Source organism: Pagrus pagrus, assembly GCF_965226575.1.
Source record: "Pagrus pagrus genome assembly, chromosome: 16".
NCBI lineage: Eukaryota > Metazoa > Chordata > Actinopteri > Spariformes > Sparidae > Pagrus > Pagrus pagrus.
This window is the reverse complement of record NC_140200.1, coordinates 24,030,370-24,042,671: the sequence shown is the minus strand read 5'-3', so window position 1 is coordinate 24,042,671 and position 12,302 is coordinate 24,030,370. Positions and strand designations below refer to the sequence as shown.

The 12,302-nt window shown below is 42.3% G+C and overlaps 1 protein-coding gene across 4 annotated transcripts in view; it reads left to right on the top strand.

Moving 5' to 3' along the window:
* The first annotated feature begins 1,689 nt into the window (after positions 1–1,689).
* Positions 1,690–12,302, top strand: part of cnih3 (cornichon family AMPA receptor auxiliary protein 3) — a 94,337-nt gene continuing 83,724 nt past the window's right edge. For all 4 annotated transcript variants that reach the window (XM_084377491.1, XM_084377492.1, XM_084377489.1 and 1 more), the window contains exon 1: positions 1,690–2,305. In XM_084377491.1, coding sequence (XP_084233617.1) covers positions 2,228–2,305 — 78 coding nt within the window. In that variant the 5' untranslated portion in view covers positions 1,690–2,227. The remainder of the gene's footprint in view (positions 2,306–12,302) is intronic.

The window sequence follows — 12,302 nt, the reverse complement described above, 5'->3', positions numbered from 1 at the left end:
GACAAGGCGCGAGACGGCAGGTGAGGAAATCCGGTTATCACACGGCTTTCAAAATAAAAGCCTCGCGGATTCTTTTCATTGTTACATCAACCTTGGCAGGATGTCTATAAAACTCTAGGAGGGAAAACAAACAACGAAGAAAACAACTTTAATTACGAAAATGTAGCTAAAGATGTCTGTCTCAGAAGAAGGCAGTGGGTCCTGGAGGCTCCTGGACTCTCAGTCACACTTAGTAAACGTTGGCCTGGGGATGTGTTGTTAAACTATTATTTTGGTAAAAGTCAAAGTCACCCATAAGAATAGCACCTGAGTAAAAGCCCTGAAGCAGGCTGTGTCATATTAAATGTAGGCTAGTTAAGTATTTATATTATAAAGTAATGAAGCAGCCTAAATCATTCATTAGTCCTACACATGTACAGTATGTATAGCTGCACTGTGGGCTCTGATCATTGCTGTGGCTTCTTATCCAATCTGATAGTCAGCATTTTTTTGATTAGGCTATTGGAAGCAGTGATTTTTGAAATCATACTGCCAATAAAGTGAATTAATTTAAACTGTGCCACTTTGACTCTGATGCAGCATGCAGTGTGCAAAGTTACTAGGAGGCCTAACTTCCTAACTTTAGTTATCAAGTAATTGTAGCAGTACAGTGTAGTTGAGTATATAAAGAACATGGAAACACTCAAATAAATTACAAGTACCTCAAAATTGTAGGCCTGCTTAAGTACAGTACTCGAGTAAATGTGCTCAGTTACATTCCATCACTGTTTCTGCACATGTTGCCGTCGGTTGGTTTGTCAGCAGGATTACACAAAAACTACTGAAAAGATTTCCATGAAACTTGGATGGAGGATGGGTCTAGGCCCAGAATAGACCCTGTTCAGTTTTGGTGTGGATCTAGATAAAGGGGCCGATCCAGTAATTTCTCAGGGAATAATACATGGATCTTGATGGGGGGGAAAGAATCAGGCATATTCAGGTGGCTGGTATCTGTGAGTGATTGCTTTTTGTTGTGGATCCAGAGCAGACATACATGCTTCCCAGGTGTCTGGACACAGCGTTGAGTCTGTGAAGGTTGTATTAATGCTCTATATGGCAGTTGAAATTACAGGCAATTAATAAAAGCGTCAGAGGGTGGCGCCAGTCTCACAGTTTAAACACAGTCTACTGTGCGCCTCAGTTCCAGCAGATGTTCAGTGTCTTTGAAATTATCAATGAAACAGTAGGCTGTTTCCACTGAGTGCTCCCCAAATCTGAGTGATCAGAATGTAAGATAATGATCTTCTGGGTGTGAACATTATTTTGTGGATAAGACAATATTTAACTCTGCTTCCTGTCTGAGACATGCAGGAAACTGCGTTACTGTAAGTGGTCAATCCAACCAGTTCTTGCTGGTGAACAGTGTGGTACTGTATTGGTTCCAGTCAGCAGTCACACTAATGTTTAATGGGGCCACCAATCAATTAACACAGATCAGTTGCAAAGCAAAACACATGCTCCAAATTCTGGAGCATCCAAATGACCCGAGCTGCACCGAGAGCAGCAGACCTTCATATGAAGTCCCTGCAGAAGTAGAATTTTGAGAAAACACACACACACACACACACACACACACACACACACACACACACACACACACAAAGAGAGAGAGAGAGAGAGACGGTGCACGCCGGGTGCTGCTCTTTTAAATCCACCTGTTCACGCGCCTTCCTGCTCTGATAGGTTTGTCAGGGAGAGAAAACAGCATTTATTACCGCCGTGAGCATGAAGTGACGAGGAGCGCCTCTCTCACAGCACCATGACAGCACAGACACGGCACAGCTGCTCCTGCCGCGGCTGAATGGATTACCTCCACACGCACCTTCTCCTGGATGCTTTTGCGCAGAGCCTCCTCTTATTAGTTCCCACTGATCTGTGAGAAGCCCGCTGCCCGCCTGCGCTCACCAACACTGTGGACACTGACCGCTGGGCATGCCGAGCGCACTGATCTGAGACCAGCTCTGACTTCAGAGTCGCATCACGGCTGCTGGCTGATCATCTGGAGAGATTTTTCTGCAACAATTTGTTGTGAGGGGCGAAGTCATGGTGCCGGTACCGCATCAGCTTCTCATGGCACCGTGAGAACTTTTCTTCCAGACTCCCCCTTTTTTCCCCTCTTTTTGTTTTAGATGTTTGTCAGCGGGATCGTGCTTCTTTGGGAAATTAACCACCGTTTCCCTTTTCAATTATGTTCACTTTTGCTGCCTTCTGCTACATGCTGTCTCTGGTTCTCTGTGTGTCGCTGATCTTCTTTGCAATATGGCACGTAAGTACCTCAGAATTGGCGTATTGTGTTCGTCTTTTACGCGTGTTGATGGTCTCATCAGCGGGGATTTGTCAATAATCAGACGCGCAGGTGTGATATTTGTGCGTAATAGCGACTGACAGCCAACGACCATGCGCATGAATTCCTTTCAAATGTATATTCCCGCAGCTTTAATATCACAGGATCATTTTTGTGTGCAGATATTGTCCTCCACACGACAGGTGCGCACCTGTATCTCCTCCTCCTGCTCCATCATCCATCCATGCATGCATCCCTCTCACCACGTTGTCACAACCGCGCCAGTCTTTCCTCCTATTTTGGCTACTTTACACATTCGCGCTGACCCAGTTTGATTTGCAGAAATGCTGGCATCCCTCCTGCAGCATCCTACATCAATTAAACAGCCTTCCTTCCAGATCAATTAGGAAATCTTGTAGAGTGTAATCTCCCCCCTCTCATCTCTCCGCTCTGCTCCCTCTGCCTTTAATCAAGCCTCAGCTCAGCCATACGCCAGTGCCAATATGACTGACTGCATTATGATATTTGAATAATCTAATTATTTGCTCCCTGAGCAACATCTCCATCATGCGGGGCCTTATGTAAAGACAGATTTGGGTCAGGTCTTTCAGCCTATTGCCCCCCCACCCCCCCAGTCTGCCTTTTGCATGGAAACAGCAACAGACCTGATGCACTTGGGATGACTGATCCTCTGGCAATTACAGCTAATAGTCGGTCTGCCTGTCTGTCAGACAGTGGCCCATGTGTCTGCTCACAGAGCAGAAATAAAGAGACCAGGACAGTGAGTGCACACACTCGTGACAGTACAGTGAGAACTGAGAGCTTATGCAAAAAAGATGCAAAATCACACAGCAAAGCAAAACACAGCACCTTAATGATGCCGTGACTACTTCACTGACAAGGAAAACATCTCCATATGTCCTGATTCATAATAGAGAACCAGAAAGCACAACACCTCCTTCAGATCTGTCTGTGATGTGTTGGAAGGATCACAATGGAACACATTATTCTGTAGCTTCAGCAATAATCCACATCGCACCAGGCTTTATTTTGCATTCTGCTTAAGATGGCAGAAAACAGTGGAGATGCCTCCTCCACTGATTCCCGCGTTCACCGTGACATACAGACAAGCGGCATAATAAGCTGGGGCTCCATACTGCGAGGAAACATAATTAGGAAGAGGCTGTGAGGTGGGAATATGTGGAGCTGTGGAAGCATTCAGCAGAGCCAAGGCTGCACATTAACACCAGCCACCTGCCAAATGCTGGGAGAGTTTGGCTGGAACTCCCTCACTTCTATCGGCCGTGCTGGCAGGTAGCCATCTCTCCATCAGTCCTTTTTTTCACCCCCTTTAATTTCAAGAACTCATCTGGTTTCAAAGAACTGCCGAAAACACTGAAACCCTGCTGCCACAGTGGCCACTTGACCAAAAGGTTAGTTTTAATGCCCCTGAGCTGCAGTGCATTGCTAAAAAGAGCAAGCGTGCTGAGTCAAACTACCCAGGGTAAAATCCAGCTATAAATAAAACGTAGCCAGTGTAAATGAACATAAAATGACAAAGGCCATGAAACAGGCCACAGAGAAGGGACAGCGGGGATAAAATGAGTAATGAAGTGCTCTGACTCAAACATATTACCTGTCCTGTCTGCAGGTAAGGCGAGCGCCCGAGTCACGGAAGTCACAGAATGACAAACGACCGTACGCAGATGGACTTGAACTGTGATTAATTGGCCGTAATCAATCAAACCATATACTGCCATGTTAATTGGCTCATATGTACGTCCCTTATCTTCCCCTGCTGATAAATCTTTCATTAACTTGTTTTGAAGTAGTGAACGCTCACTGAGCACAGCTGATTGCTCTTTCATTCTCTTATTAAGCTTTTCTGTAAGACCCCTGTATGGACAGAGAGAGGAGGACGTGTTGGCTATCTTTGGCACATCTATTATCATTAATCACTTTCCTCTCTGAATAGCCCTGGACTCACCGTGGGCTCAGGTGTTAAGTAAGGACGGGTCCGGCCATGAGCAAGGAACAGAACTGGACTGTGGCAATATAACAGGCACTAAATCTACTTGGTGAGGTTTAGGAAAATATCATGCTTCAGGTTAAAATAGCTCAGTCATGTCACTTAACTAAATCCAGCTGATGTTTGGAGAAAATGCAAAGCATTGCTTACATGAATCTGACTACTGAACTTGTTTACTGACTAAGCAGAAGTTAGCTTGTAGCAAACTTGCAAGGTGTGTGACACTGAGTGACCTTAGAACTCACCAGGTGTTACTGGTATTTTCCTCGAGTCTCTCCTTTTTTTTCTGTTCTCCCTCCAAGAGTCTAAAATAGATGTATTAAGCCCTCGATACGCTGACGTTTTTTTCCCCTTGGCTTTTGACCAAGCTCACCTTACAGTACACGAAGAGGAGAGCCACGATGTCAGTAAATTGACTGAAATAATGTCTGTTATATACAAGTATCTATTTTCTGGTATGAGCCAGCATATGTCGATTTTTACCAGCTTTTGTGGCCAAAGCGAGCCGCGCCCATTTGCTTTTCCATCGCCACTTTTAATGCGCCGAGTTGAGCCGGCCAACCCGTAACAGGCTGGACACACTTGGTTCCTGTGCACTGCATGGCGGCTGCAGCTCACTCGCATGTTTGTGTTCACACAGGCTGCGTTGCTGCTGCAGCGCGGCTCCTGCCTGCCCTATCTGTTTACACGGAGTTTGACTTGATATTATTATCAATAAATATGGTGACGTGATTTCCCTTTACCCTGCTGAAAGAGTGAGAAAGCCTGAGCAGACGTTTACCTGACAGCTGTTCCTGTAGATCTTTCTTATTTTATTTTATTTCTTTTCATGACCAGACGACAGAGCTTCAGCCTCACTGAAGGTGTAACCACCAGTGTTGGGTAACGTTACTTTTAAAAGTAACTCATTACGTTACAAGATTACTTCCATTAAAAAGTAACTTGCTACATTGCTGCATTAGAGTACTTGACTCTACCGTCATGTTGTAGCCTTCTTTACAGCCCACAATCAGTAACTCTGCAGTCTAATAATAGGAATGACAGAAGCAATATAACATTTACAGCTCTAACAATCTGACAGCGCGCTGTGCAGAGGCATACAGTGTTAGACACAGCTGTGTCAATGAAAACAACACAACACAGGCTTCTCGCGAGTATTTGATGTTTAATAATGCAACTAATGAACCGGTAAACTATGAGTGCTTACATAGAAACCATAAAGGCACAAATACGATGAAAGTGAAGTTCTTTTTTTTCTTTTTTCAAATCATTCCTACACACAAACTATATAAATGCATTTAGGCTTATCGAAGACACAGACTCACCGAGCCGATGTTCTGATCTCTCTAGTTTACTTTACTGGAAGGTAGTGATTATAACGGCAGAGAAGAAGTTTTTCAAAACGTGTGGTCGGTTCCTTTTGGGGGTGAGGACAAGACTTCCAAGGCTAAAAAGCCTCTCCACAGGCACACTGGATGGCAGCCGTCTATTCCAGTATCAGATTACTTTTATGAAAAACTAACTAAATAACAGATTACTTTTATGAAAAACTAACTAAATGACAGAATACTTTTATGAAAAACTTAACTAAATAATAGATTACTTTTATGAAAAACTAACTAAATAACAGATTACTTTTATGAAAAACTAACTAAATAACAGATTACTTTTATGGAAAACTTAACTAAATAACAGATTACTTTTATTAAAAACAAACTAAATAACAGATTACTTTTATGGAAAACTTAACTAAATAATAGATTACTTTTATGAAAAACTAACTAAATAACAGATTACTTTTATTAAAAACAAACTAAATAACAGATTACTTTTATGGAAAACTTAACTAAATAACAGATTACTTTTATTAAAAACAAACTAAATAACAGATTACTTTTATGAAAAACTTAACTAAATAATAGATTACTTTTATTAAAAACAAACTAAATAACAGATTACTTTTATGGAAAACTTAACTAAATAACAGATTACTTTTATTAAAAACAAACTAAATAACAGATTACTTTTATGAAAAACTTAACTAAATAATAGATTACTTTTATGAAAAACTAACTAAATAACAGATTGCTTTTATGAAAAACTTAACTAAATAATAGATTACTTTTATTAAAAACTAACTAAATGACAGATTAGTTGAATTGCAGAACCGATGCGTCACATTACTCGTTCCAACAAAAAAGTAATCTGAGTACTCTAACTGATTACTTTGTAACAAGTTACCCAGTTAACACTGGTAACAACTGGCAATGCTTTGGTACGTTATTTGGCCTAATGGCCTGGAGTGTGTGTGTGTGTGTGTGTGTGTGTGTGTGTGTGTGTGTGTGTTGGGGGTGTGGACTGGGTGTGGAAAACGCTTTGCTGAAGCGACGGCGGGAAACGTTAGAGATCTTCAGCGCTATTATGAGAGATGAAAAACGTTTTGGATCAATATGACACTATGGTGCAGCAAATTAGACTTTGGCGGGCTGCCAGAGCCTCGTTAATTAATGGGAAACACTGCCATCATTTCTCCATCTTAAAGTACATTTTCCAAACCGACGGAGACTGTAAGTCTTTAGTGATTTTGGCAGCTCAGCAAGACATATTTGTCCATTAGGAATAATATATGCAATATTGATGATAAGCATGTCGTAGTATTCTCACTGCAGGATATAATGACACTTTGAGTGGTTCACTTCAAGCCAGATGCAGCAATCGGCAGAATCAATCTGTTCACATGAAATGCAACACCGCAGTCACCCACGGGAGCACTCACGTCAGTGATTACGAAGCCATTTTAATTAACATACAAGGTGAACTGCGACCTCCCCCAAGCCGCGCTGCTCAGCGCTTCGACGGTCAGACTCTGCTTGACTGATTCTCCTCCCATGTAACCACCGCGCCTAATGTGCTCTAAGTGTCATTATAGCTGGAAGCGAGCCACACTGTCCTCTGGAGCACCTCTGATAGATGGGGAAGCCCCCTGGTGCAGATATGATGCAGAGGTTGTCCTGGTAGTGAGGCAGAGGGCAGAATGTCAAATCGACATCATTTACGCTCTAAACTGGGTTTTGCGTTATATTGTGGCAGTTTGGGTATTTAGTGCACGGATGGCTCTGTGAGGTATGAAAGCATATTTTGTATAGATGGAGCAACAAGCAAGGACCAAGGTTTAGTAGTAATTTGATTTATTTCAATGATACCACTTATTAATAAGCCACTTCACTTTATTTAACAAATCATTGCTTCATAGTGCAGATTTGTTAGAAACCAAGTCTACCACAACTTTGGGGTCGTCAAGTCATTAAATCATGAACACCTCCTCAACTGAAAAGGCTGCGTAGGTCGATTGCCAATGACTCCCAAAACAACATATTAAACAACATCATGGTTGCAGTGTACCAGCAGCAGGTGTACTGGACCTTTGTCGTACTGGACCTTTGTTAGATCTAGGAAAGAAAACGACTTGGTTAGGTTTAGGAATATTTTGTGGTTTTTGTTAAATAATTACATTATCTATGTTACTTAACTTTGAGCGTACGTAAGTTCAAATAACTCACCGTTAACTTTTGTGACACACAACACACAAACAGCAGTTTCCTCGGTGATGGTCTATTGTTTGTTCGACCCATCCATCCACCCTGACCTTCACTTTACTCAGACTCTGTCGCTCTTTAGGTCACATCACCTGAAGGTGACATCACCTTTGCTGCTGTTATAATAACCATGGCCACTAGAGGCTGCTGTATTAAGCTGCTTTCACAGGGACGGGCTGGAAAATGTATTTCAGCTGGTGTTTATCCACGACCATACTGCTGTTTCTTGTACACTTAGTTCATCAGGAAATCCTCTTTATTTCTTTAATGGCATACAGACCATAATTCATTTATAGGAACCTTAAAAACATCAAACATCAACATTACAATTGCAGGCTTGACACATTCATATGAGCATTAATAATGGATGACCAACATTACCAAATGGGTAAACACCAGCTGGGGGGATTTTTCACAAACTGGCAATCCAAAATGTTTTCTTCTCAATAATTGTTTCTCTGAATGGTCTGTAAAACATGAATAAATAATTACATGAAAAAAATAGTTCAATATTTTGGGAAAGATTGCTTAACCACTTTCTTGCTAAGTGTTAGATGAGACGATATGTCTGTTATTTGTACACTAACGTCATGCTACAGCTTGCGACCGTTAGCTTAGCTCACTCCAGGAAGTCACAGGCCTGACCAAAAAACTGGTGCAGAATGTAACCTCAGTAAAACTATGACGTATTGGTTTTCAAACTTTGATTTTGAATTAACAATAGGTAATGTATGAATAATCTTTTTAACTTTGGATTGAGCCAGGTTAGCCGTTTCCAATTTTTCCAGTCTTAAAGCTAAATCAAGCTAACCTCACCCAGTGGTTCTAGCTTCAAATTCAGCATAAAAACATGGTGGTGACGAAGTGGTGACGATCATCTTATCTTACTCTCAGCAAGAGAGCTAATCAGTGTATTTTCCAAAATAGTGAACTATTTCTTCAATAAATCTAATTGTTTCTGCCAATTAACCCTAAACTGACCATGGTAATACGTGTGGCTGAAACATTATGAATTAAAACGATGGGGACGATGGGGAAGCTCTTGTCAAGCAGCACTGAGTTAAATTAAGTGTTCAGTTACCTTTTGTATTTCAGTCAATATTATGTGGTGCATATTACATGTATTCCTATTTAAAGTGATATTCGCAAACTAACTAGCCACTGGTTGGTTTCTGGGGCTCTGAGCAAAATATAATGAAGTTGTCATGTGTAGTCTTATCTTTGTACTGTGCCCAATGGGTACTCACGCAGCAGGATACATACATATTGCATAAAGAATGGGAGGATTGGGAATGCCAGCTGGAGCTGCTCATTTCCGCCCGCAGGACCGAGTTTAAGTTAATATGGCCTCGGCAGCAAATGAGGAATGCTTTTATCCCAAAACCTCTTTTCTCCTCAGCCTCTCCCTTCCACCTGCCTTCCATTTATTCACTTAAATTACCTCACACAAAGCAAACGCTGGTTTAAATAACACCGGGGCGACACTACACATCAGGATTTCACGCACACACGGATTTGGAGGGGAGCAGCTCAGCTAGCATCGCACTTGGCGTCGCTTCCTCGCCGAGCGTGACTCTGCATCACACTGAGATTTTGACAAGTACAGGGCATTCGCAGGTTTTAACAGAGGTGTCGTGTGAATAATCGCTCACACTGAACAACCATAATGCTCCCTCATCTGTTACCGTCTCCGTGGTGTTCTGATGATGGAGCAAAATAAATTGGGTTTTTTTTCGGGTTGCCATGTGCAGGGAGGAGAGAGAAGCTTTGGGATGTGGGACAGTCGAGAAAGACTGCGGAAATGCACTGAGAAGAGAGAGAAAATGTGGAGGATTAGATTTCAAATGGCAGAAGGTTGATTTAGACACAGATGTGAAAGTGTGGAAGGAAGATTGAAACTGAGAGCTGATATTTGGCCGAGCACGCTTTGTGCCACTTTCCTCAGCCTGCCAGAGGCCTAAGCTTGTTCCCGTGATCTGTAACGCCTCAAACATCTACTGTAGGGGTCTGCTGGGGATAGACGGGGCAGACACAGTCACAGGAAGATAGATGAAAGGGGGTGAGCACAGTCTGCTAAAGGAGGGAGAAATGACAGGAGCTGTGAAAGTGAGGGGATGATGGAGAAGAAAAGGGGGAGAGGCCGGAGCCACTACAGATTTCTCTTACTGGGTGTTAAGGCCAGGACAGATTGGACTGCTGGGGAAGATGACTGGAGCAGAATATAAAAATGATGATCAGACATGAAAAGGAAGAGAAAGGCAGAGGCAAAGCTGCGAGTAGGCAGCGATACAGATAGAGAGATCAAAGGAAGACGGGGCGACAGATAATGAAATGAAAGTTGCGTGTGGGAAGGATGAAGTTTCCTGGAGAAGACCTGAGATGGATCCAGCTTTTCTAGCAGCGAAGCACGTGACGACACGGGCTACAAAGAAACAGATAAAGAGATCAAGAACGAAATAATTAACCAGAGACAGAAGAAGAGACCACTTTAGTCACAGCAAGTGAGGCTTTGTGTTGTAGGGAGGGTACTCAAAGTTCCTCCTGTCTTCATCTGGATTATTCATGTCTTAATAACAGCGATGAAATAAAGATGAACTACAATCAGCTTTCTGCTTAATGTTCTTGTTACACAGTGTCTGAAATCATTTACTCATCCATTATTCACTGAACAGTATACAGGGGCTCCAATGTACAGTAGATGCGTCTCAGATGACAGGATGAAGACGTCATTTTCAACAGCGCGACCATAAATAAAATCTGGCTGTGGTCCACATTCAGCAATTCAGCCTACGTTCAGTAGCACAATAGGTCAAAGTCAGTCTGTACACTGTGACGGATTAATATAAAAGGCAGTTTGGGCAAAAGGCTGATTTGACTCTTCATCTTTGTCATTAGTTTAGTTAAAATCGTGGGTCGTTTGTCTGAATTCTTGTGTTTCTTGCCATGTCTTACTACTTTTTAGTGGTCACACATTTAGATCCTAATGAGTACAGTGACTATAATAATATATATATATATATATATATATATAGATGTATGTGTGTGTGTGTGTAAAATGAAATACACATCTACAAACAGATCAGAACAGAATGAAGTGAATTCAGGTCCTCTGGGTTCTACCTCGCATTTAGCACGCAGAGCCAAAGGGATTTTCCAGCACGCTCCCCTGAACTCTACAAACTGGGATGCAGCTCGTGCTCAAGGTGCCCTAGTAAGACATCAGAGGGAAGAAATGCATAGGTGATTCAATTGATTGTAATCTCAATGAAGCAAACAGTCAACAGGGCTTTCTGGCACCAGGCACCGGAGGCTATAATGGAGGTGGCGTTCAGTATATAGCTGGGTTGGCTCAGCATCGATCCTTGTTCATTAACCCCTGCTGGCTCCTCATCCATCATCCTGACTCCACTGTTTCCATTGTTCCACTGCACAGTGCATACACTGAGGGATTATAGGGGTGATCCTTATCCTCCGCTCTCTTCCTCTCCGGTTATTTGCTTCTTAGTTTTTCGTCTGCCACCTCACAAGCTCCTCACATTTAACTAACGACAGATAATTGGCCATGTTTGGTCTGAAAAGTGAGCAGTTTTTATTCTCTTTCATGATCTTTGTCTTGGATGACGTTCCAAGAGACTGGTGGAGTGTTTTTTTTACAGGTTTCCAAATCCCTGTCTGTTCCTATTAACCCGCCCCATTCTAGAAACATTGCCTGCGAGATCAGACAAATCTGTATTCCAGCTTTTTCTTTGTGGGTTTGTTTAGTTTGTGAACATTTTCTGGGCCAAGTGATCGGAATTGACAATGTAGTAAAGCCACTGAGGATTCATGGACTTAGAGTCAAGTGGATTAGCATCGATTTTTCATCCACGTAAAGAGACTTGTAAATTCCGCTGCTGCCTCTCAAGTACAGTTGTGGATAACAGTCAGTGCTGACAGTATGGTGGTAGCAACACTGATGTTAAGCAGTATGGTGTAAATGAACAGATGTCAGATCAAACATTGAGCTCCATAGAACTCCAGTCACCCAGCTGAGTTTGAATTCTTTGGGCTTTTGTCACCAGGACGAAACCAGTTTTACTACAGTGTTGGGAAACGTTACGTTCTGTTCATTTGAGGGCATGGAATATAGGATTGTGAGTGGCCATTTTGTCACTTTCACACACTGATTTTGATTAACACATGATCAATATCTCTTTTGAGATCTTTCCCTCACCTTCCCAACCTGAGTTAGAGCTGCAGTATTTATTGTGCCCATGCTCAATAATCACATTGCAGGATGTGCACAATGTCAAGCTGACTCAAATGAACTCAAACGCATCCTGCCGGTGTCTCACTGCCTGATACAAAACCAAAA